The 26,830-nt window shown below is 37.2% G+C and overlaps 1 protein-coding gene across 2 annotated transcripts; it reads left to right on the plus strand.

Annotated features, from left to right (window-relative positions):
• The first annotated feature begins 78 nt into the window (after positions 1 to 78).
• SKP2 (S-phase kinase associated protein 2) lies at positions 79 to 26,248 on the plus strand. Of its 2 annotated transcripts, XR_002769363.2 has the most exons (11): positions 79 to 424; positions 875 to 1,134; positions 13,934 to 14,045; positions 15,681 to 15,824; positions 17,689 to 17,823; positions 18,618 to 18,716; positions 20,332 to 20,462; positions 21,824 to 21,875; positions 22,028 to 22,135; positions 24,258 to 24,770; positions 24,906 to 26,248. XR_002769363.2 is itself a non-coding variant. In XM_003759944.4 (10 exons), exons 1-10 carry the CDS (start codon positions 417 to 419, stop codon positions 24,469 to 24,471), a joined length of 1,263 nt encoding a protein of 420 aa, XP_003759992.1. In that variant the 5' UTR covers positions 79 to 416; the 3' UTR covers positions 24,472 to 26,248. The 2 variants fall into 2 exon arrangements, 1 of the variants encoding a protein (XP_003759992.1); XM_003759944.4 differs by having other exon boundaries at positions 24,258 to 26,248.
• Positions 26,249 to 26,830: the final 582 nt, after the last annotated feature.

Here is a 26,830-nt window from a genome sequence, read left to right on the forward strand (position 1 = left end):
TGCGTACGTCACTGCTCTCGGGTCCCGGCTGGCATTCCGCCCCGCGGGGGCTTCTGGGTTATCGTAGGCCGGGCCAGGATGGGGGCGGGAGGAGAGCAACGAAAGAGCGCGCGAGAATTACGACCGTGGAATGAAGGGACTGACGCAGGCGGATGATTTGGCAGGAGGAAGGACCAAAGGATGGCCATTTCAAGGACTACAACTCCCAGCAGGCAGTGCTTCTGCCCCGAGGCCGCCTACCAGGGAGAGGGAAAAGGTTCCGCGCGCGGGTTGAATGGAAATACTCGCTTGGATCTCCTGCTGCTGCTGGGCGTGGTGTTGCGGCTGCTGGTCGGGTACGCGGGAAGTTTGGGGACCCGGAGCTGAGCAATTAATGCAAGGACTTAAATCCCCTACTCTGCTCCGGCTTGCCCATCATGCACAGGTAACCAAACCCACTCGCGTTGTGGAACAGCGGACGCATGGAGAGGGAGGATGTGGACGCTGTGCATTATCTTTCCTTTTTCTCCGTTTCCGTTTAATTGCTTTGGGTCATTGTGGTTTGTGAATGGGGTTATCGTCTCGTGGCTCTGGAAGCTTTTATTTTGCTTCGCTGCCTGAACGTGGGTGTTAAATGCATGGATGGTTCCCTTTATCCGCCCGTTTCCCTCCCTCCCTTTTTGGCTCCCTAGTCTGTCTGCATGAAGAAGTGGTTTTTGATAAATGCACATAAATCCTCCCTCTCCCCTTCCCGCCGTGGGATGCAAGTAATCATCTGCATCCAAGAGGTGCTTTGGCAAGCCCTTAATTTTTCGATTTGGCTTGGACGCATCCGGTTTTGGGATTGCTTAGTTAATAGAAAGCCATGAGGATGCAGCTTGTCCATTTCCTGCAGGAAACATCTCCAGGAGATTCCCGATTCTAACAGCAATGTCAATATCACCTTCACTTGGGGATGGGATCTTAACAAGACGTCAGAGTTGCTCTCGGGAATGGGGGTCGCAGTTCTGGAGAAGGAAAAGGTGGACAGTGAAAACATCCCCCAGGAGCTGCTCTTAACTCAAGCCCCGCCGCCAAAAAGGCAGAAGGTGAAAGCGAAGGAAAAGGACTTTGTGATTGCCCGCAGGTCGAGGCAATCCAAAGAAAACAGTTCAGGTATGTTTTGGGGCAGAGGTAGAAGTCTGAAAGACTGGAAAGTCTCCTTATTTTACTGCAGAACTGTTCCAGGAGCTCATAGAAATCTTTTAGGAAACCATTACATTGAACTCCCAATCCCTATATTTATGCCCACCTGCATTTTTGATTGCCTTCACAAGCTAATTGTACAATATTTCAGAGTCTGATTCTTTTTGTACAGCAAAATAACGTTTTGGTCATGTATACTTATTGTGTATCTAAGTTATATTTTAATGTACTTAACATCTACTGGTCATCCTGCCATCTAGGGGAGGGGGTGGGAGGTAAGAGGTGAAAAATTGGAACAAGAGGTTTGGCAATTGTTAATGCTGTAAAGTTACCCATGCATATAACCTGTACATAAAAGGCTATTAAATTAAAAAAAATAAAAAAAAAAAAGAAATCTTTTAGGGATAACTATTAAGCACGAGGTCATAGCTTCAGAGGTAGAAGGGGCCCATCAAGTCCAGGTCTCAAGGCAACACAGGTAAGTATATGGCAGAATAAAGGTCTTCTAACTAAATCTTTCCAGATCTATTCTAGTTAAGGATTTCAATATTGAGTCATTTAATTATTATGTGGCGTGGGGGCAGAGCTAGAAGAACTTGGGTTCTCTCATTTTTAATCCATACTGGCCTTGTGATATTTGGCTAGTCACAGTACTTCATATACTTGTATTGGTAGAGGGCTGTAGTTTTCTAAATTGATTAAACCACTGTAACAGGCCCCTCTCAGGTACCCCTCCTCTTATCGACCTTCCCCCCCAAAAAAAGAAGAGATTACTTTAGTCACTGTTTTCAGTCTTGTCCAGGAATATTTAATATTTATATCTTCTGGGCTTGATCTGCTTGAAGATGTAGCTGGTAATTACACATTTCTGCTTTTTCATTAGGTCAAACTGAGCTTCTAGATTTGTGACATGCAGAAGTGAATGAATAAACTATGGAGAAGAGCTTGTAAGATGAAGATCTTACAGATTTAAACTTTGGTTTATAGTGTATAATCTTAACCTGTACTTATTCACAGGCCATTTCCCCCATAGTCTTTACACTTGCCTTTGGATAAGTATTTGAGCATGAAATTGGCATAAAGCCCACTGGTTAGTTAAGGACTATAGGATTATTCCTAGGATAGAGTGCCAGGCAGGGAGTCAGAAAGACTCATCTTCCTGTGTTCACATCCAGACTGAGATATTAGCTTTATGAACCTGGATAGGTCACTGCCCTGCTTACCTCACTTTCCTCATCTATAACATGAGCTGGATCAGGAAATGGCAAACCACTCTGGTATCTTTGCCTAGATGGTGCCAAGGTTGCTAAATGGGATCTGAGAAAATAAGATACACTGAAAAAGGCTGAATAGCTACAAAAAACTTAATCCTCAGAGCTAAGAAGCCAAGTAAATGTTAATTGGATTAAGTGTTGACTTTGGCTAAGAAATAGGAAGAGGGCCCAAAATAGTTGTCCTGACTATGAAGTTCTGACAGAGAAGCTGCCCCTAGTCTGGTTTCCAAGGCTACTGACATTTAGAACTGGCACAAACAATTTTAGGTTATCCCTTAGGAAGAAAGGAATGTCCAAGGCCCAGTGTCTATTGTTTTGACATTTCTATCAATGTTTGGTGGATGTTTGTTTACCCAAGACTGGCTGAAATACAAAAGTTGTTATCTTTTGTGGTGGTAAAGCTGTGCAATCTAAGCAAAACACTTCATTTCTCTAGGTGGTTGTATTGGGTAGATTATTAAAGCTCCTCAACCCCAAACCAGCTATAATTGGGAGGTAAACGTAGATAAATTTCTAGCTATAGGTAAGTCTTCAAATATGCCATCCTTCATTAAGATCCTTTTGAAAGGAAAATAATAACTAAATTATCCTGGAAAATAACTGCATTTAGGTTTTATACAGCACAGATTTAGAGAATTAGAACAACATTGCAGCTCTTAGAAGAGCTTGTCCCTTTCAGAAAATACTGCTGACAAAGTCTCCTAAAGCTTTTTGTTGTTCTGTCCTTTTGAGTGGTGTCCAGCTTCATGATCCCATTGTGGGGGGGAAAGGGGAGGTTTCTAGGCAAAATTAGTTTTGCCATTTCTTGTCCAGCTTATTTTACAGATTGGGAAACTGAGGCAAACACAGTTAAGTGGCTTGTCGAGGGTCACATAGCTAAATAAGTGTCTGAGACACTGCATGGCCTTTTATCCACTGTGGCACCACCTAGCTGCCCCTCTCCTGGGGTTTAGTGAGCCTGTTAGAACAGTTACTCCATCTCTCCCTGATTTTTAAAGCAGAAAGGTGGATACTTTTTTTGAGCCGTGGTGGAAAGCATTGAACAGTATCACAATGATTCATTATTTATTTCTGGCCTCTCAACTTCTGAGTTCATAACCAGCTCCCTTCTCTACTTTTCAACCACACACCTATTCCTTCCAACCTCAGCTTCTCACAGATTTGTCCAGCTTGAGGATCTTGACCTTTTCTCTTTTTCTACTCCTTTTCATAGGCCTAAGGACAATGATGTATATTGTTATTTTTCAGTCATTTTAGTTGTGTCCCACTCTTTATGACCTCATTTGTGGTTTTCTTGGCAAAGATACTAGAGTGGTTTGCCCTTTCCTTCTCCAGCTCATTTTCCAGATGAAGAAACTGAGGCAAATAGGATTAAGGGACTTGCCCATAGTTACCCAGCTCATAAGCAACTGAGGCCAGATTTGAAATCTGGAAGATGAGTCTTCATGACTCCAGATCTGGAATTCTATACACAACTGCCCTCACAGACATTATTAATTCTAACATCAAAACACCAAAAAAAAGCTTTCCCTTAACTTCTCTTGCTCCATTTCTTTCTCTTCTCAGTAACACTTTTTGAAGAAGTAACTCATTCCCTAAAGATTCTATTTTCTTATTCATACTGTCTTGGAGTCTATTGTCTACTCTGCTGAAAGTATTCTCAAAAGTAACCATTAACCTCTAATTGCCAAATCCAATGACTTTTTAGTTCTTTCTTGAAGTCTTTAATATTTCATAGATTCCCTCTTGCATTCTCTTCCTCATCCCTTAAGTTGATATTGAGCAGGATTCTGAATTTAGCCAGCATTAATTTCTCCCTTGGTACTCCTCTTAGGATTTCATCTACTACTCTTATCTGGAGATCTCTAGCCCTGACCTTTCTTCTGAATGTTAGCTACTTCAAGAACAACTTGGATCTTCCTCAAGCACCTCAAATCCAACATATACCTTACTGAACTACTTAATATTCCTACAATGGAATGTGTGCCTTGTTCCAGCAGAACTGCCCCCTATGTTCTGTGTTCTTCCTTGGGACTCCTGTGCTCTTCCATGCTCCTTTACCTATTGAATTTAAATGTCTTTCACAAAATGCCCAACTTGGTTATTTCTATCAGTGATACCAATTTTCATTTTGTCTTCTATGTTTAAAACAATGGTGTTATCTTTTATTCATTCTTCTCACTTCATGTAGCTAATCAGCCAACAAATCTTGGTCCATGAATTTTTTTTTTAATGACATATACTTCATCATAGAATCTAGAATCAGGAAGTGGGAATGTCTCATGCATCTTTATTTCTTGGGCTGAGATTTAAAGTAGGGAAAAAAAACATTGAAACTAGGCAAGTGGGTGGTACAATGGATAAAGAGTTGGTCCTGGAGGAAGGCAGGCAGAAAGAACTAAATTCAAGTCCATCCTCAGACACTTAATAGCTGTATCAATAGTTTGCCTCAGTTTCCTCATCTGTAAAATGAGTTGGAGAAGGAACATCCCAGTATCTCTGCCAAGAAAACCTCAGATAGGGTCACAAAAAGTCTGATATGACTGAACAACAACAAAAACTGGAATAAGGATAGGAGGTAGCATTGTGTACTGAAGAATCTTGGGCCAAGCTTATATCCCATCTGTGGCACTTACTAACTATGTGACCCTGGGTAGGTCTTAATATCTGGACCTTAGTTTCCTTATCTATTAAATGAAAACCTAGAAGAGTCCTTCCAGCTCTAGATGTATATTACTGTCTATTTTGTCTCTACAATATCCTGGTCACCTGATCCCTTTTATCAATCCCCATTGGTATCACCTTGGTACAGGAATAATTATCACCCGACTGGACAAAATCTTCTCTCCATTTTTAATCTGTCTTGCTGTTTCCAAATGAACCTTGTATGAGTATGGTTATATTCAGATATCATGTATCAAAATATAAACTCCTTCCCCTCGAATAGAAGATCCTCAAAAATCCAAGAATGTAATGTGTGCCTTGCTATTCCATGTTCTTTTCTATGGCTGGCATGCTCTCCTTTTCTTTACCTGTTGATTATCTACCTCTTAAAAGTATATATTTTTTATTTTTTTCTCCAATTACATGTTAAAATAATTTTTGATTTTTAAAGTTTTGAGTTTCAAATTTTATTTCTTCCTCTTTCCCTGCCCCAGACAGTAAGCAGTACAATGTGTATATATATATATGTATGTGTATATATATATATATATATATATATATATATATATATGCAATAATATATAAAATATTGCCATATTATTCATTTTGTACAAGAAGATTCAAATAACAAAAACAAAAAATAGTGAAAAATAGTTTATTTCACTCTTTATTTATAGAACATCAGTTCTTTCTTTGGAGGTGGATAACATGTTTCGTCATGAGCCCTTTGGCATTAATTTTCTTGGATCATTGTATTACTCAGAATAGCTAAATCATTCACAATTCATCATACAGTTTTGCTGTTACAGAGTACAGTGTTCTACTTCTGCTCACTTCACTTTGCATCAGTTCATGTAAGCCTTTCCTGGTTTCCCTGAAATCCTACTTGTCATCTCATATAGTATAATTTTATTCTATCACTATCATATTCTCCAGCTTGTTAAGCCATTCACCAGTTGAAGGGCAGTCCCCTCAATTTCCAGTTTTTTGTCATCACAGAAAGAAGGGTTACAAATTTTTTTTTTTGGTACAACTAAGTCCTTTCTGCCCTTTTTTGATCTCTTTGGGATAGCTTTAGCAGAGGTATTGCTGGATCATTAGGCATAATTTTATTGTGCTTTGGGCATAGTTCCAAATTGCACACCAGAATGATTGAATCAGTGCATTAGGGTCCCAGTTTTCCCAAATCCCTTTCAACATTTATCATTTTCCTTTTTTGTCATATTAACCAATCTGATAAGTGTGTGGTGGTAGCCCAGAACTGTTTTAATTTACAATTTTTTAGTTCGTAGTGGTTAGGGCATTTTTTTCCATAATGACTATAGATAACTTTTATTTGTCTGAAAACTACCTGTTCATATCCTTTGACCATTTGTCAATTAGGGGATGACTTGTATTTTTATAAGTTTCTCTCCATATTTGAGAAATGAAATCTTTGTGAGAGATACTTGTTGCAAAATTTTCCCCCAGTTTTCTGCTTTCCTTCTAATTTGGGTTGTATTAGTTTTGTTTGAATAAAAAAACTTTTTAATTTGATATAACCAAAATTATCTACTTTATATATTGTAATTTTTCTAATAATATCAGATATTTAGCACAAAAAGCTTCCTAATAACCTGGGGAGGGTAGTACTCCACGTATTATTAGCCTTACTTTACAAATGAAGAAACTGAGTTTCAGGGAGTTTAAAAGGCCTGTATTCTCCCCAGCTGTGATCTTGATTGCTTTTCTGTTGGTTGATGACATCAGAGTCCTGAATTTCTAAAGACTCTCTGGGTGTAACCTCAGCTGCTATTATGTCCCACCTGTCCTTTGATTGATATTTAGGAGTTAGGTCCTGCCCCTCATTTCTCTGGGTCAATCTACATCTGTAGTATTCACCCAGTTTTTCTCCTATTAATTTCCACTTGTCTAAATCCAATTCTTTTTCTAGAGAGAAACAAGGATATATGTTCTTAACAGTTTCTAAAAGTTCAGTGTCTTGTAAATGATCAGGTAGTAAGTGTTGGGGATGAGATGTGAGTCCATCTTTGCTCCCAAGTCCTACCACTCACCTTGGTAAGCTGTTTCTCAAAGAAGTAATTTCCCTGCAAATAAAGGCAAAGTGTTCGAACAAGAAAATTGAAAAGCAATAAATTCTCATTTTGTCTTCTACCCTGGTTGTTTTCCAGGGGTAGTAGAAGAGGAAAGAACCATTGTAGAAGAGATGATGTACCAGACAATTAAAATGGAAAGATGAGGAGCAGGGATGACACATTGATATATGAGAAAACATTTTGTAAGAATGTTATTTACGGGTAATTTGTGCAAGAATCTTTGGCTTTATTATGAGAGGTACTTCTGTAGAAGAACAGATGTGGGGGAATGAGAGAAGAGGGCATAGTCTACCAAGAACATGGAGCCATAAAAATCTTAGCAATAATTGATCTTTCAGCCTAGTGCCATGGAAGCCAATTGGTCATTGAAAGAGACCTACATTTGGAGACAGGACAACCCATATTGGAATCCAGGCCCTTCCCCTTAATACCTGTGTGACCAGCAGCAAGTTAAACCTCTTTGGGGGATTTCAGTTTGCTCATCTGTAAAGAGGCTATTTCTAGCTTTACTTTGATGATCGTATAGGTCTTCAGAGATGAACAACTTACTACTTACTGAGGCAGCCCATTCTACTTTAAGTTATCTGGTCTTTAGGAAATGTTTTCATTTATGCAGCACAGACCTGTCACTTACAACTTGCATCCATTGCCCTAATATTACCCTCTGGAAACAGTTAATAAACACCTACTATGGGCCAGGCTCTGTGCAATGTGCTGGGGTTAGGGTTAGGGTTAGTCAAAAGATATTCCCTACCCTCAAAAAGTTCCCAATCAAAGGAGCAGACAACATGCAAAAAAAAAAAAAACAAAAAAAAAAACAAAAAAAAGTACAAACAAGCTATATATGGGATTGATAAGAAATAATTAAGAGGGAGGAAGTGCCACAATTCAACAAGTCTTCTAATTGTTCCACAGTCTTTCAAATGTTAAATAGATACTTCATCTATCCATCCCCTCTTATTTTTCCTTCTTCAGTCTGAACATCCCCTGCTTTTTCTAGTTATTCTTATGAAACAGTTCTTTGTTTTTTAGTCCTCTTAGCATCTTCTCTGGACATAATCCAGCTTCAGTTTAGTTTAAAATATAATGCCAGACTTTTTTAAGGTAGCCGCCTTGAAGGAGCTTTTCTGGCCACTGTGTCAACATTGCCTCCTCCTAAGCTGGCATTTTGTTAAAAACGCCAGACCCTTTACAGATCATTCCTCATTCTGTACAGGTACAGTTGCCCATTGAACCTTAGGATAGGATTTCAGGGTAAACTTCATCTTATTAGACTTTGCCTATCATTCTGGCCCAGAATATTTCTTAATTTTTGTGTGTGTTGATCGAATGAAGCTGGAGATCCTTTCTCTGAATAAATATATAATATGTAATAATAAAATATGCAGATTTACTTAAAAAAATTATATTGAAATAAAGATAGGATTCCCTCCCTCAAAATGTGGTGTTTGGGTGGCACAGTAGATAGAGTACTAGAACTTGAATCAGAAAGCACAGAGTTCAAATCCAACCTCATAACACTTACCAGCTGTTACTCAAATAATTTCTTCCTACCTCTTCTCTTCCTTCCTTCTCTCTCATTTTTCATTCCTTCCTCCTCTCTCATTTTTCACTCCTTCCTCCTTCTTTCTCTTTTTCCTTTCCTCCCTCCCTCACTCATGATCCCCCTCCCTTTTTCTTTCTCTTCCTCCTCTTCTCTTCTTTCCCCCCCTCCCCCTTTCTAGTTTATGGACTTCCTGAAAATCCATGGACCACAGATTGAGATCTTTACTCCCAATCTCATCATTCAAAAAAGCTAACCCTGTGTCATGAGGGAGTATCAATCAAGCAGGACTATATTGGATGCATCCTTGAGCTCAGTGACCCCAGTTGAGAGAGAACTCCCCTGGAACACCTTGAAAAGTCAAGGCACTACTTCCAGCAGCGTGTCAGTATCAGCATAACAGGGAGTTGTTTTGTTTTTTTTTTTTTTCCCCATGGATGAGTCTATAAGTAAATATGAAGATATATTCCATTCCATATTACAAATGAGGAAACTCTCCTGTACATCAGTCATTTGCTCTTGCATAATGAGGACTGCCCCAGTGGAGGATGCATTGCTAATTGTCCCTGTAGGTTTCTATATTGGATGAAAAGAGCATGGGGCTGAGGCATTTTACCTTTTTTTGTGCAGGCCTTCCACCAGCCTCTGTTTAAAGAGGATGAGTCATGTGGAACTCCAAGGAAGTGCTTAAATACCTTAAGCTAGGAGGAAGTTCAGGCCATCTGATCCAACCCCTTTACAGATGAGGAAAAAGACTTGAGAGGTTAAGGAAAATGCCCAATATCACACTGATTGTCAGCATTAGAAATTGCATTCAAACCCAAGTGTACTGAAGTAATTTTCACAAACTACTTCTCATCTCTGATTTAATGTAATAAATATTACATGTTTTTAAAAAACAGTCCCCTACCAAGACATCTTAAGGACAAGTTGTGTGTGTGAAGCACTCCGTCTTGGAGAATTACCCCCAGCCCCTTCTGGCAAGGGAAACAATTCAAAGCTTGGGCCTCGCAGCTGAGTCAGATACCTGTGGGAGAGCTTTATTTAATCACCTGTTTATAATCCTGGCTACACCCCCCTGACCTTATATAGGAGATAACAAAAAAGGGAATTGTGCCTTTTATTTGTCAAGATGGCTGTGGCTATTTAAACTACCCAGAAGTTCAGCCCTCTCTGGAATGGGACTCTCACCACACTATTTTTCCCCGTTCTTGTCCACTTTGACCAGAAAGGAAAAAAGTGGGAAAGGTTAGGGAGGAGTCAGATTTTTAAAGGGTTTTAAATGCCAGGTTAGGAATTCAGTAGGGAGCCATTAGATATTTTGGTCCAGGCCAGCCCCCTCATTTTACAGATGAGAAAACATCTCAAGCAATGAAGTGATTGTCCAATATCACACAGCTTATAAGTGTAAGAGCTAGGATTCCAACCCAAGTTCTGATTGCAGTGTTTGCTCCATTTCAAGGTATCCTTTAATAGAAACATGATATCATGTGGAGCAATGCCCACTTAACCATTGTTAGACACTAAGGAGCCATTTCTCTGGGATAAGATCAAGAAAGGACATTATTTACTTAACCTACAGAAAGAACTGTACCTGCCTAGGATCAGAAACCTGAAAGCACAGCAAGTAACGAGCTAAGATGTCTTTTCTCTGTACATCTTGGGTGGAAAGGCAAGCTCCTTCCAGACTAATTTTATTTCCATTTTTATTAATTTTATTATCTTTGTGAGTAAGCATAAACTACTTCCTCTGAACAAACTTTGCCCAAAGTAGCTAGACTTGAGGGATAAGATTTAGGCAGGTATGTGAAATTGAACTTCCTTATGTTATAAGTACAGTTGGCAATAGCTTCTTAACAAATTCATCTTGTTTGGCCTGAGCATTTTATTCATAGAAGATTAAAGCCAGATGGGACCTTTCAAACCTCTTGTTTTAAAGATAACCCAGATAAGGGAAAAGTGATGGTCACAGATCTTGTTAGTATTCTTGGGTTGCTTATGTTCAGGAAATTGACTTCATGTACTCTTTAAAAGGTCTGGCTGAGATAGAGCAAAAAAGATATCTAATTTTCCTTCCTCATCCTCCTTTCTCCTTCACACCCTCTCCTGTAAGTGATTTGTAAGCATAGGAATTGATTGTTATAAATTTGACACTAAGTCTTGCCTCCTTCCTTAAGCAGAAATTATTAAGGTTGCCAATATGCTAAGTAAACTGGGCAATTTTTCACCCTTCCAAAACATTCCTTCTCCTATAAATCAAATATTTATTAAGTGCTTACATTATGAGGTCTGGCTACAAAGAATAGAATGATCTTATGTTCTAGTCAATGCTTGGAAATAATTAAGTACATAAAAGATACATGCAGAATAGATGAAAGATGAGTTTAGAAGCTTTAGTTGCTGGGAGCTGGGGAGGAGGGAGAGGTAAGGGACAAGACAGGTACCCTGCAGAAGGTGGCATTTAAGCTAAGTCTTGAAGGAAGCTATATATTCTAAGAGATTTAAGGTAGGGAGTCTTCTAGGCCCAAGGAACAACCAGTGTTAAGACAGGTAGAATGTGATGTACAAGAAACAATACTTTATCTGTACATTTATGGAAAGAAGGAGGGCAAAAGAAGCTGAAACTTACTGTGTAATCACTTAAAACAACCTGCCTTATCAAGATAATGAGTTCCACATCCTTGAATCTCTTCAAACTAAGTCTGGTATGACCACTTGACTGGGATGTATTGGGGAGGAAAGGGCAGAATTGCTTACTGTAGGTAGGATTAGATAAGCTTTGAATTCTTTTTCAACTTCAAAATTATACTTTTTCCTGAAATATTCTGAGTAATAGTGGAATTTTCCACCTTATTGAAATTCTTAACAGCCCAGTCAAACATTTTGCAGCCAAAGACATGTCCGAATAGTGTACATGGGTTCCATAAAAACAGCAACAGAGATACTGAAATTTGTAGCCAAGTATTGAAGCTGTTTATCATACAGCTCTTTCTGAGGTAGGAGCTAGTCTCAGAACATGACTGCCAGTAGAAACCTGAAGATGTGTATTTCCTAGTTTTTGAAGTAGGGCATATTTTTGTGGAATATCTATATTAGCCCAAGAGAGTCCTGGAATTTACAAAAGATTTACCAAGTTCTTATTCTATTTCACATAGATTCACACATATCACATGGGTATGAATATGCACAAACTTAGACACAACATACATGTTTAATCAACACCTGCATGGTAACCCCATAAGGTGGATAAGGGGTGGGGAAGTAAAAAAGGGATACCCTTTGTAAACATTAGAGGGTTATGTAAATCCAAGTTGTGTCTATTTATTTTATATATTTATATGTCACCTGGACAAATCACTGCGACATATTTATTTCACCCAAAATGGATTGTGTTGTGTTCTCTTACTAGATCATATCAAGTTTATTTCTCATCAAGCCTCCACAATAAGGCTTTTTTAGCCTTTTTGAATATGAATTCAATAGGTCCACAATAAACAAATGACTCATCTTTGAAAAAAATAAAAGCAAATAATTATTTCCAAGGCTGTTGAAATTGTGTTTTGGAGGTATTTCTTTGGTCTTTGCCACCCCACATTTGTCACCCTTCCATTTTATTGTGGGTGGGGGTTGTGTCTTATGTCCTTGTTTTCCTACGAAACCCATATCACATGAAAAGAAGTTATAGATGTAATAGGAGTAAGCAAAAAACTGTTCACATAGTTTCAAAACTGAATAGAAAAATGTGTTGCAGAAGGTTGGGAGGTGGAAGGGGAGATTGATGGAATCAGCCTAACCCTGTCTCTCAGTAAAGTCCAGTAGCACATCATTATCTCTAGTATAAATTATAATTTTGGTGGGAGAGGGAGAGCTTTTTGAAAACAAGTTCTTCAGGTATTGTAAGAGGAAATGCAGGCTAGGATGTTTTTTTGTGTTTTTTCTGTTTTAGACTGAAGTTAATATTCTGCAGCATCATGAGAAATGTAACAGTACAAAGTTCATTGTATGTGTGAGCTAATAATTGATAAGTACCCCATAAATAATTAGTGCTTTATTGATTTTAGAATTCTTTGGCCTTTCATGACTTGTTTCCTCTCCTCCCCTACCTTTCTGGCCTCCCTACACTTCACATTATATTACTACTACAATTCTCCCCTTTCTTCCCCCACCCCCTGAACACACTCAGAGACTGGATCAGTGACACTGGCTGCTTCTTAAACAAAACACTCCATCTCCCAACTCTGGGCATTTTCATTCACTGTCTTCTAATCCTGGAATGTCTTTCCTATTCATCTCCCAACTCTTTGGAGAGCTTCCCTGATCATCCTAAATTCTAGTGTATTCCCTCTCTTGAGTATTTCCAGTTTATCTAATATTATAGCTTGTTTGTACATAATTCTTTGCATGTTATCTCCTCCTCCCTTAGCCTCTGAGCTTCTTGAGAGTGGGAACTCTCTTTTGTCTTTCGGATTATTGATTAACAATTGTCACAGGCTAAGGTGAACTTCAATACTCTGAGCCTCAGTCTGTTTTAAAAAATATATACACACACATATACATATTAATATAGATTCACTCACACAGCTCCCTGACATGTGGGCTCTACCATCTTTCTAGCCTCATTATATAATCATTCTGCTTTGTGCCCTCTACAATACAGCTGAACTAGCCTTCTCAGTCTACCTCCTTCTACAATACATGTCTCTGATCTGCATTCTTTGGCCATCCCCAATGCTTTGAAAGCACTTCTTCCTTTAAAACTTGGCTAAAATCTTCTCCCAGGCAGCTATGACCTCCCTTTTGAAACTTGGATTTATTTCAATACTCTGTATTTATTTCATATTTATACTTACATAAATATAGATATGTGTGTATTTACTATTATTTTCTCCAAAAAAAATAAACCTTTCTTGAGGGGTAGAGGCTCTTCCATTTTTTTTATAATTTATTCCTATCCCCTTCACAGATAAGGAAACTGAGTTCCGAGGAAGCAGAATGACTTTCTTCTGATCACCCTTATATTAATTGGCAAATCCTAGATTCAAGTCTAATTCATCTAACTCCAAATCCAGTGCTCTTTCTACCCCTTCCACATATACTTTTTTTAATAGTGTACCAAAAGGATTTGATAATTTTCTATTATGCAAATCAGAATTTTGAGGAAACAAACCTGCTCTGTTTTTGTTTTATTCAAGGAATTTCTTGGGATATGCTTCCAGACGAATTGCTCCTCGGAATCTTTTCTTATTTATCTCTTCCCGACCTTGTAAGAGTATCCAGGATTTGTAAGAGGTGGCATCGCCTCTCGTGAGTATTTTACTGTTTTGCTTTTTTGCTTTCAGTATTTGCTGGTTAGTTTCAAAAATTCAGTAATACAATTCATCAGAATGGTGATCAATGGTTAATCATCAATGGTTATCAATAATCTATGCTTTCTGAAGCCAAGAAAAGGAAGGTAGGTGATCCCTTAAACTACTGTACATTGTTTTTGTGCCTTTTTTTTTTTTAACTCCCAGCTTACGTGTAAGCTTTCTTTTTTTGTTCCCAGATCTGTTAATATTCACAGTGTTCTTGTCTCATAGTCTGAACCATCTGCTACTAGTGTTTTTTTCACCAATCCTTTCAGCCAGAAATGATGACACAAATCCTAGAGCTAGTCTTGCTCGGATTTTGAGCTCTTCTGTCTTATTTGCATTACTCCATTAGAATAGTTTTCAAAAAAAAAAAAATCACAGGGCAATCAGCTTTGGAAGAGACCCTCAGCGGTTATATAAAAATTTCATTTTTCAGTTATCATTTTTATTTCTGGCTGTTTTCTCTAATTTTTTTCTTAAAGAGGTTTCCTCCAAAGGGAATATGTGCACTTCTGAAAGTAAGTGGGAGCTGCTTTTTCCATATAAAAGCTGAGTATAGGGCTGAGAACATAGGAAGGCTCCTTACCCAGGGCTTCTAGAAAGAATCCTGCTCCTGAGATGAGCAATTGTGAATTTGTTTCTCCACTAGCCAAGCAAATAAAGTATCCAGTTGCCTGGTTATGTGAATACTTAGACTAGAGTTGTTCCTGAATTCTACACCTACCTTATGGTTACAAGGTTTTTTTTTTTTTTTTTTTTACGATTTTGTGAAAAGATAATTAATAGAAAGGTAGAAAAAAGAATAAGTACTAATCACTGGGTTGCAAAATTTTTATTTCCTAATTTGAAATATTGACCTGAAATGTGGTAACTGGACAAAACTGGAAAACCATTTGAAATAGATAAGTTCATCTCCTTGGGAAAGGCTGATGGCAACTATTAATGGAGTTTCAAAAGCTGAAGTCCCAAACCTTTTGCATCTTCTTCTCAGAACCTAAAATGACCAGTTCTAAGAAAAGAAAAGTGATCCCTCCTAGCATCTAAGGTTCCTATATTATCAGCCCAACAGTTTTCAGTAAAAACAGAAGAAATCCTTTTAGAAAAAATAATTCTAATATGAAAAAAAGGATTGAACAGCCTCATGCAGTAGCCCAGGTAATTAATATATAAAAAAATCTGACTATAATATGATAAATTACTATTTTTTTTAATTTTAAAGAATTTGAATAGTCCCTTAAAATTTGCTATAAAGAGGTATTTTTTTAAAAATAGGTTTTTATTCATATTGTCTATTTCTTACATTACTGTAGTTATTCCAAGTATCACTTTTTCTCCCAGAAAGCCATCCCATGCTCTAAAATGTTTTGAGATGCCCTTCATGATTAACTTCAACCTCAGCAAGCATTTGAGTGATTATTACTTTTGGAATTTGGGATTTTGGAAAACTTTTCTGCTAATGGACAAATGCAAATCAGACAGGGAAGTCTCAAATCAGACCCAGGCTAGTTCATTCATCATTTTTTGGCTGAAAGATTTGGTGAGATTTTCTAGTGTTTAACTTTCCAAAACAACTTTATCTCTCTTCCAGATTTGATGAATCGCTGTGGCAGACCTTAGACCTAACGGGAAAACATTTACTGCCAGGGGTAATTGGGCAGTTGCTCTCTGTAGGGGTGGTTGCATTTCGTTGCCCAAGATCACATGTGGATGCACCACTGTTTCAAAATCTCAGGTAAGATTGTCCCTGCTAGGGCGGAGGGGGTGGAGATGATAATTATATGACTAACAAAAGGAAATGGTAGATTTTTGGAGCTGGAAGGCTCTGCCATCCAGCCTTCACCTGAAACCTCTACAGCAAGGATGGGAACCTTTTTTTTTCTGTCAAGGGCCTTTTGGATATTTATAACATCATTCATAGGCCATATAAAATTATCGGCTTGTAGAACTCAAGCAGTGGGATGTTGTCTCTAGCTTTTAGCTTGTCGCCTGTGATCACTTAGCAGATGATTTTGTGAGCCTTCTATGGCCATGAGCTGGACTTTCCCCCACCCTGCTCAACAGCATCACTAGCAGGCGGTTGTCCTGTAGCAGCACAAAGCTCATAACCTCGTGAGACAGTGTGCTCTACTTCTGAACAACTGGAATTGTTAACTTCCTACATGATTTTATTAGTTGCAGATATTCATTCCACTGAAGGAGACTGAGGTCCTCTTAGTACTTACGGAGACTCAGTTAAGTGATATACTGTGGCCAAAAGAAACCTAATCCCCTACCACTGATCTGAGGGGAAGCTTATCTAGATGTATATTGAATCACAGGTGGTGGACACATAATTATTATTGGGCCCATACTAAAAGTGAGTCTTTGAACCATGGTGGGGAGCTGTCTTGTACTATGAGTACTTGAAAATCTAATTCTCCTCTGTATGACAAGATGAGGACTTTAGGAGAGAGTTCCTCCTCAGCAAAAATATATTTCAGAATTAATCTAATGCTTCCCAGTGTCAATGGAATACAAGAGCTAAGACCCTAGGGAACATCTGAGAACTTGAGTTCAGCTGTTATTCTTTAATATGTTCCTCTCCTAGGCCCACACCTCCCTATCTAATCTCATGTTAAGCACATTAAGCCTCAAATGAGCATCCTTTTAATTTTTAATTACATCTTTAGGACATTGGTGTTGAAGGTATAAGTGCCTTCCAACTGACTGCTCATTAGTAATTTGTATGTAGTTTTAGTGAGCTGCTCTAGCTAGTAGAAGGTTAAGTGTTAAGTTACAGAGTTTTATGTCCCACAGGTAATAAACTTCTCAGTGTCTTCCTATCTTCAGGGCTGATCCTGTTATCCATTACCAGTCTCTCAGTCAAAAAACATTAAGAAAGCAATAAGTATTAAGTAAGCTCTGAGATAAAAATACTAAAAACAAAAATACTGCCCTCAGAGAGCTTACAAATCTAATAGGGGGAAACATTCTACAAAAGGAATCTGATAAAAGGAGGGGAGAGGGAGGAAAGAAAGATATCAGTTAGGGTCTTGATGAAATATCAAGTAGTTCAATCAAGTGGGACATGAAGAGATAAGCATTAGTTAAATGGAAATTTTCCCCACTCCATTCAGAGTCCCAGAGGTAAAGGGAACTGATGAAGGAAGAATACCAAATCTGATTGCATCTTTTAGGATGAGATTTCTGTGGACATCATTAAGTCTACTCTGCCTCTCATTAGCAGTGCTTATTTTTACTATTAAATCAAATCCACAGTATCTATTCATATTCATGCATTCATTTAAAAATGTTATCTCAGCAGAAAAGCTGCAGAAGTCATTTCAGGTTTACACAATAGTGATAAGAGCATGGGACTTGGAATCACAAGACCAGATTGTTGACCTGGGAGGGGAAGGGGGGGACATATAAACTTTCCACTCTCAGTTTCCTTATCTGTAAAGCTATGCTGACAGTGCTTATACCTTTTTCCTCATCCTGTTGTGAGGGTCAAGAAAGATCTTGTCTGACAAAATAGTGGGTGGGCAAAGGATGGTAATAATGGCACCTTTTGTTCCATTGTTGTATAAGTAAGGGATTGCCTTGTTTACACACAGGCCACTTCGGGTGCAGCACATGGACCTGTCTAACTGTATAATAGAGGAAGCCGCCCTCCAGAGCATTGTGTCTCGCTGCTGCAGACTACAGAACCTGAGCTTGGAAGGACTGAGGCTTTCAGATGCCATTGTCAGGTGGGTCATGGTCACCAGCCCTAACTAAGAAACACATCTGCTGCATAATATGGCTGGGGAGGCCTGTGATCCTAGAGCAGACAATGTGGCAGTAATTGGATTTGTTATGCCAATCTCTTCTTAAGCACCATGTCATGTAAATGAAAATGGATTGCTTCAGGAGTGCTAGGACATCTCCAGCATTGGCAATACTTTAAAAAATCTGGGAATATATTCTTTCCTGCTCTTGCACCCTTATTGAACTGTCCCTAAAACTGCTGTCTGCAGCACATAGAAACTTTTTTTAAAAAGCAGAATTTATTCCATTTAGGACCAGCCTTATACACCATCTAATCTTTTTATGGGTTTCTGGTTTTTGATTTGAGTTTGGAACCCTGTCTTCTGCCTTCTGATCTTAACACATCCTGAAATGTTTCTATTGCCCTTTTTTTAACTCCTTTAATGACATCTTATCCCTTCCTTTTTCCCTATTAATCTATCCTTCCTTTCTATCAGGACTTAGGTTAAGATTGATTTTGTTAAATTTTACCCTATTCTTTCAATTTCTTCATCCTTTAAGCATAGGGTCTGTATAATGCTATCTTACACTTGGGTTACCTTGGAAATCTTCTCTACTTATTTTGTGTATATCGTGTGTCATTTTCTCAAACTGATTTTCCTTTTGAGGTATATATTGTTTTCCACATTTAAGTTCCTTACTCTCCTTCTTACCCATAACATACATGTACACACATACACACACACAGAGTAAATGCTGAATGTTGCTATTTGTATATTTCTGACTTTTCTTTCAGAAATCTGGCTCAGAATTCTGACTTAGTGCGATTAAATCTCTCTGGTTGTTCCGGATTCTCAGCCTCTGCACTGGGGACTCTACTGAGCAGCTGCACTTGGTAGGAATCGCTTTGTCATAAAGCTGTCAGACTAATTTAAAATATTTGTTCATCCATTTTTTAAAAATTAAGAAAACTTGTTAGGGTTTCAAGTCCATGTGATTGAAAAAATAGCAGATGTGAAATGTAGAACTCAATCTTCCAGACTTGTCTTTCTTCTACAATAACTTTTCACTTAAGTAGATTGACTTTGCCAAACTAGGGAGATACTACATACCATCAAAATAAACCTAAATTTTTATGGTGGTTCAGGTTTATTTTTTGTAAATGTCTTTTTCCCATGTTTACTAGATCTCAGATATTTGATAAATGTTACTTAGAAAAGGAATGATAGAAGCTTATAGCTTATATAATCACTGGTATACTGTATTTCCAATGTGCCTCTTAAAGAGTCTTTGTGGGATTTCAGGATAAAAAATAATACCCTGATAAACCTATTCAAAATGGATTATTTGGGAGTGAGGTAATTCATTAGGTCTCAGGTGCTGTGTTTAAGAAGCACTGCCAGGGGGAAAAAACAACCAAAACTATTCCCTTGTGAGACCAAACAATTCAGGCTTTGAATTCCAGAATGAGAAACTGAGGTAAAGGTGGATGTATAAGTAATTTTTTCTGCCATCATTTTTATACAGAAGAACTATAATGATATAATCAGTTTATGTAATAATCATGACTGCCTTGGTTTGAAAAAGGGTGTTGGATTACAAACGCCTTACTTTTTTCTTTAAAGCAGGGTTTACTTTTTTATATATTTAAAAACCCTTTGTGATTCCACCCTTCTTCAAAAAAATCAGTTCATAAAACTGACAATAATTTCAGTCATCTGATAATGAAGGTAGTGATCTGTATCTGTAGTTCTCTACCTGTCTGCTGAAAGGAGGAAAGAGGTGTTTGTAATCATACTGTTCTCTAGGACTAAAATTGGGCTTAAAATTAATCAATTTGACTTCCTGTCAGTGTCATTTTCATTTAGGTTATTGTAGTCATTGCATAGTTCTCTTTTTAAAAAAAAATTATCAGCTCACCATTAGTAGCATCTTTTCTTCAGAGAATAGTTACTTAAAAAAAAAAATCCTCCATCATTTTTTCAACCATTGGGTGTGGGGAGCAATAAGGATAAAATTTTCTTTCCCAGAATGTAAAAGTATTTGGTAGTTATATATGAGTTCACTGGATTTAAATTTTCAAGTATTTCAAGTACTGTGGCAGGGAGGTGGCACGGATAGGGTGCTGCACCTGGAGTCAGGAAGATATGAATTCACATCTTGCTTCAGATACTTCCTAGCTGTGTGACTCTGGGCGATTAAATTAACCCTAATTTCCTTGGTTCATTTGTAAAAACGAGCTGGAGAAGGAAATAGAAAACCATTCCAGTATCTTTGCAAAAAAAAAAAATAATAATAAAAAAAATAAATGGGGTCGCAGAGAGCTGGACAGAACTGAAATGACTGAACATTTTTGTTATTGTCCTGAGCAATGCTGACCTCTCCTGTTAGGATCAGGTGACTTAGTCTGATTTGGGGACTATTTTACCATGCAAAGAATACTTTCCTTGGAACCTATTCTCAGTTACTGTCTGTCTCAGACCCATCTGTGATTTCTGTCTTTTCCACAGCTTGGATGAGCTGAACCTTTCCTGGTGCTCTGATTTCACAGCAGAACACATCCAAGTTGCTGTCAACTCTGTTACAAAAAGCGTGACACAATTGAATCTCAGTGGGTACCGACAGAATCTGCAGAGATCAGGTAAATGAGAAGGGACCACCTAGTTGTAAGTGAGCAAAATTAAGTTACCAAATGCACTTGAGGAAGACCTTACTTTCCCTTCCCCTGACATCCCTACACATAATCAGAGCTTTTTTAAAGTGAGTCAATTTTTCCTGGAACACACGTGAGAATTAGCACCAGTTATACCCTAAGATCATTACCATTTATTTTCAGATGCCCCATATTCAAACATAAGAAAATTTGTTTCATCTGCTTAGAGGAAGAAGTCAGTTCTTGATTTCTCTTCCTTACCCGAAGTTATCTTCTTCCATATCTTCTATTACACCTATCCTATCCATTCAGCTTGTATCCCATTTCTTCCATGCCCCATATATCAGAAGAAAAAAAATCAAAGCACATCATTATCACTTTATAAAAGGGGGGCAAAGTGCCCTATATCTGGGACTCTTATCAGTTCTTGGGAAAGAACGGAGTTAACTGATGACACTAAACGTTTGGACAAAATACTGAAAAGTCCTGTTTGTTAGAAACCCTCTGGATTATTTCAGAAATACTAGGCAGAAAAAATTTCCCAAACAGGTTTTCTTAATAATCTGGAACATGCAAGGACATACTTAATTTCAGTATGAAGTATCAGTGCTATGGTCCCAAATGTTTGACAGCCATAAAAGAAGAAAATGAGACCCAGACAGGCCCATATGATCTCTAAGTATTAGGAGAAATGAGGGAAAAGCTTATTGATCACCCAAGGAAGCTGAAACACAAGAAAGCAGGTTAACAGTAGCTCTTAGATAATAATAAATTGATCCTTCTGCAAAATGGTTGCTACAAGGTATTAGAGGAAATGTGGGTGATATACATGTTTAATCAGTGTTCCACTTAACTTCTAAATGAGAGATTTTATCGAGGGTAGAGAAAGGGAATATAATGCTTTACCTCAAAACAAAAAATATATGACTAACACATTTTGAATAAAATTTGTTCTGAACAGGTTGTTTTTCTAGATTCTGAAACTAACTGGGGGAATATATATAATTAGGGTGTTTTGTTTTGTTTTCATATCACGACTAAGTATCAACATTGGTAAAGACTTGCTGTTTTTTTATATTGAAGGTGCTTTTGCTTCTAATGGTTGATGTTCCACAAACTAATTTCTATTTTAGATGCTAGGTAGAATTTTGGCCTTGTTCCTGTTCTTCCTTATCATTGAGGTCTAGATAGGGCTATTTCAGTTTTTCTCCTAAAATCAAGTAATAGGAATAAAATCTTTGAATCTATTGTTTGGAATGCCCCATTTGGAATTTTTTTTTCCCCAGAGAAAAGTAGTTGGTATAGATTTATGTTTAATTGCATATATCTTTTTTTTTTTTCTTTTCTAGATGTGACGATATTAGTTGGAAGGTGTCCTAATCTGGTCCATTTAGACTTAAGGTATGAATCTTTGTTAGTTTGCCATAGAAAGATGAAATTATCTTAGAGAAAAGGGAAGAAGGGTGACTATTAAGGGAAAAAGTGGCTACCAGAAAGATTTCTTAGGTGATAGAGAAAATTATTTTGGTTACCATCTTTTCACCCTCTTTTAGTGACAGTGTCCTGCTGAAGTCTGATTGTTTCCAGGAATTTCATCAGCTCATCTACCTCCAACATCTGTCACTCAGCCGATGTTATGAAATAGTGCCAGCAACCTTACTGTAAGTGCTTTCTTCTTATAAAGCTTTTTTAATGATCATTTGATTAAGCAATATTCACCAGTCATCATCATTAATAGCAAAGTTATCAAACCTGGCAGTAACCAAAGGGCCGTGAAACTTAGAACCAACCAAAGATTGTTGAATTTTGAAAATGTCTTGGGAGAAACCAGAAATGTATCAATAGGCTGAAGGAAGTCAACTGGGCTAAGACAGCTTTTCCTATTTATTTTCATTTTAAGTGACAGATACCTAACCATTTACCAGAAGCTTATAGGAAGAATAGAAACACTGGAGTTGAAAGACCTATGTTCAAATTCACCCTCTACCTTTGTACAGCTACTCCTCATGGTACTGGGGTAGTGCACGAGCCCTGATCAGTGAGAAGATCTGGGTGTGAATTTCACCTTTTCCACCCAAATGGGGTCATGGAGAGTTTGGGCACAACTGAAAAAAACTCAATAATGATTCTCTACAATAACTTTTTATTGTAAATGCCCCAAACCAAAAAAAAAAAAAAGGAACTTTTATCTCTCTGCCTTTTCTAGTTGTGTTCCAAAACAAAAATTTTTTTTTTTTTTTTTTGAGACTTTGTACAGGGCATGTACCTTCAAACAAATAAGATACTAGAGATAATGAATTCCTAGCCCTATCAGTCTTGAATTGAGAAGACAGATATTTCCCCAAAGCACTGTTGACATTTGGTAACCAGTCACCCTTTTCTATAAATCAAGATTTCAGTGATAGTGATAGTAAGGAAATTGTTTGCTCTCTTTTCATTTTCACCTAAATCTATTGCCCCATGGAGGAAAAATGAGTTAAGAGAAAAAAAAAAGGGGTTGGGAATGCTTTCTGTAACATGGTATTGTCTAATGATAAGCACTGGTAACTACTTCCTTTCAACTATCTATTCTTGACTGGAATGCAATGTTTTTAAATCTGGGATAAGCTCAGTTTTAAGATATGCTCATTTTGTCAGATTGGCTAAATTCGATAGTTAAATTGTACTTTGTGAAGATGCCATTTCCTTTTAAAATAGGAAGCTTAGTTCATAAAGTTACACATACCATGTAGGCCATGCTAAGTAATGCTTAGTGTAATGCTAAGGCTTTACAACTTATATCTGAGCTCCTATTTGTATAGGAGCTCCTGTTTGTACAAACAGCTCCTATTTGTACAAAAAAAAAAAAATCAATTTCCTTTTGCTTTCACATAATAAACATTGCCTCCTCTCTCTGATTCTTTGCCCAACTCAGAGATGGAGAAATGAGGTGAAGTGGACAAGGATAGACTCTAAATAAATATAAACTTAAGCCCTTATATAACATCAGATTCTCCTTTCTTGAGCTAGTGATTATTTTGCTAAGAGAAACTCACATTGTAGTTGAAAATTGTAGTTCAAGCTGAATCACTTAATTTTGTTTTTCACTCATGTAACTTTTAAGAAATATTTGCCCACTAATTTATCTTTGCAAAATTTCAGCAAAGTTGTCATTTTTTTCCTGATATTTTTGTTCTTAGCTTCTAGCAGGGTATCCTGCATGAAATAATGCAATTCGACAATTACACGCTCATAATTACACAGTACAAGGTGCAAGATGGTGTTAACAAAAACCCATCCTTTCTAGAAGCTTACATTCTATTGGATTGAAGATATATAAAGACAATCCTAAACACATAAGCATATATGTTACATTTTGGAGGAGGAAGAGAATAGAAATCATTAATTAACCTGAATGTGTTTTGCTTTGTAAAATCTTTGTTTTGCTTTGTACTTTTAAATCTGAAGAGAAGTAAACTAGAGATAATTATGGCTTTCTGCTAATTTTCTTGTCTTTCATTTTTCATTGGAGCAGCTTTCTCTGTGGAACACATCACACATTCATACAATAACATTCATTCAACAAAGCAGACACATCACTTTTCATATAGTGATTATCTTGTCCTGCTTAAGCAACAGTACAAGGCGACAAATTTGCTACTATTTTTGTATTATTTTTCCTCCCATATTTCTTGGGTTGGCTAGGGGTTGTGATAGATCACATAAAACCTTGTATTATTTGGTAAGGAAACTATATCATGTGGATTTAGCTAGTCTAAAAGTTGTATACATTTCCCTTTCCAGTGAACTTGGAGATATCCCCTCATTGAAGACACTACAAGTTTTTGGAATTATAACAGAAAACTCCCTTCCTGTGCTAAAGGAAGCACTTCCACATCTGAAGATCAATTGTTCTCATTTCACCACCATTGCCAGGCCAACAGTGGGCAATAAAAAGAACCCAGAAATCTGGGGCATCAGATGTCGCCTGATGATGCCCAGTCCTAATAGCCACTGATATCTTCTTTATAAAGTGACTTCTATTCCCAGAAGAACAGTCAAAAAGGCCCTGTTGCTTGGAGCTTCTCAATTATTTTTCTTCTGAGGAATTATACCTTTTGCCTTAACAACTGTTGGCTTGAAGTTCATTTAACAAAGGACTACTTCAAGTTATTCACTCAAATCTAGGAGTGTTTTGCACTGGGAACACAACTTTTGTCAATGTCCTTAAAAAGTTTGTCTGCAGCACCATGACACTTCAAGTATTTTTGAATTTAAGGAAACAAATCTTTACTTAATAGTAAACGGTGGTTCAAGGTAAGTACTTCAAACCACCTTTCACATTCACTGTCAAAAAATTTTCAGAATGCAATCAATGCTAAGTGAATAATTTTATAGAAACTATTGCAGCAATTATACATGCTTTTTCCATTTTATTTCTGTCTTATATAGAATGGATTGGATGAACCCCAAATCACTTTTTTCTGAACTGAGTACAGAATAGAGCACTAGAGTTTCTTGCTGTCTTAGGTTGGGGGAAAATCCCAACTTTGCTTTGGATGCTAATCACCGAAACTTTGAGGTAATAAGGATCATGGGAAGGGAAAGCCCCACAAAAGTATTTCAGGAGCCTGGGGGGGAAAAGTGTTGTTTTTAGTCCAAAGAATAACGTATATTTCAACTTGGGGATGAATTTGAACCAAAAATGTTTGGGAACCTCAGAAGGGAGAGCAAGTTGACAGCTAGTACCTGTGACTAATGAACTCAAAGCCTTCTTGGACCAATTATACAAAGTTTCCTTAATGGTGACTTGAAGATAAGTTTTTCTAGATTCTAAAATTAGCTGTGGAAATATAATTAGGTGTTGCTTTTTTATATAAAATCTCTTATCATGACCAAGTATCAATATTGGTAAAGACTCGTTGCCTCATTCACTTTTTAAAGCTGAAGGTGCTTTTGATTCTAATGGTTGATGCTCCACAAACTAATTTCTATTTTAGGTGCTATTCTTCCTTGTCACTGAGGTCTAAAAAGGGCTATTTTAACTTTTTTTCCTAGAATCAAGTAGGATTAGGAAGAAATAAACCTTTGCATCTATTGTTTGGAATCCCGCATTTGAAAGTTTTTTTTGGGGGGGAGGGGCCCATCTCTTTCCAGTTGCATTTTTAATTACCATGGAGCACTATGAAACTTCTATACTCTTTTATAAAAGAGGAGTAATTTCTTGACTCAGGGCAGTCTAGGAGTAGGAACCCCAACTTGAAAGCAATGATTGTACCTGTGGGGGAGCAGTTTTGACTTTTTCTAATTGATGGAGCATCCAGAAAAAAAAATTATTCATATTCTTACAATAAGAGTCAACAAATCATTTCACTTCTTCCCATCAATGAAGGAAAAACTATTTTGTTTCTATGAGTGACTTAAAAAAATCAAGCTGGGATTAATATGTGAAGTCTGCCTTAGGTTGAACTGCATCTCCACCAAGAACACTGGCAGCTGTTAAGACTACAGGAAAGAAATACTTTGGTCTGGTGTTTTACAGAGACTGTTGCTCTGCTAGCCTGTTTTATGTGCTGTTACCAGTAGTAACTATACCTTGAAAAGTTGTTTACAAGTAAATAGCCTTAAGAGATCCAGAGCATGTCTGGTGGACGTTGAACCTCTGAAAACACATCCTTTGACACTCAAGTCCAGATATAAGCTATCTTGCCAAGATTTTAGTGACATATTTTTGTTTGTTTGTTTTTTTAATTAAAAATTTAAAAAAAACCTCTACACAAATGACTCATTCTTTATGCATTTTAAAACCCAAATAGTGAAAAACAGCAAGGGTAGCATGTGTGAGTAAATATATAATAGTAACTTTAAAATAGTACCAATAGAGATTAGTGGACTGAATTTAAACAAGCATACCTTGCTTATATATTTAAGTATATACTTTAACTATAGTTAACTTATGATCTTACTTTTGTTTCTATTACATTAAATTCAGCTTAAGAATCTACCATATCAAGATTTTTTTTATTTTTATTTTTTTAAATTTTAACCATCCTAGATAACCTTCAAATTCACCTGACTTGACAAGCATGTCATGAACCTCTTCAAATCACTAAAGGTTAAAAAAAAAAATACCAAAAAACACTAATTGAGTACAGATTCCTGGATCATTATAAGAGACCTTCAAGTTGATATCAACCCATTAATTATCACTCTTTGTTTCTGATCTTTTAATTATCAAAATGCATTTAATTATATGATAGTTTAGCTTACATCTCCATCTCATTCGTAAGGATAGATTGACATGCTGAAATCCATGTTAGAGATTCTATTCTGACTTAAAACTACTTCACTACTTTCGGAGGATATCTTTTCTCATA

The sequence above is a fragment of the Sarcophilus harrisii genome, chromosome 1 (genome assembly GCF_902635505.1).
Source record: "Sarcophilus harrisii chromosome 1, mSarHar1.11, whole genome shotgun sequence".
In the NCBI taxonomy this organism is placed as follows: Eukaryota; Metazoa; Chordata; class Mammalia; order Dasyuromorphia; family Dasyuridae; genus Sarcophilus; species Sarcophilus harrisii.

Excerpts from the sequence above, each read along its gene's own strand:
- SKP2 (XM_003759944.4), top strand. Across the intron at positions 17,824-18,617 it reads CTTTCAGATGCCATTGTCAG|AAATCTGGCTCAGAATTCTG; the intron begins GTGGGTCATGGT and ends CTTTTCTTTCAG. Across the intron at positions 21,876-22,027 it reads CTGGTCCATTTAGACTTAAG|TGACAGTGTCCTGCTGAAGT; the intron begins GTATGAATCTTT and ends ACCCTCTTTTAG.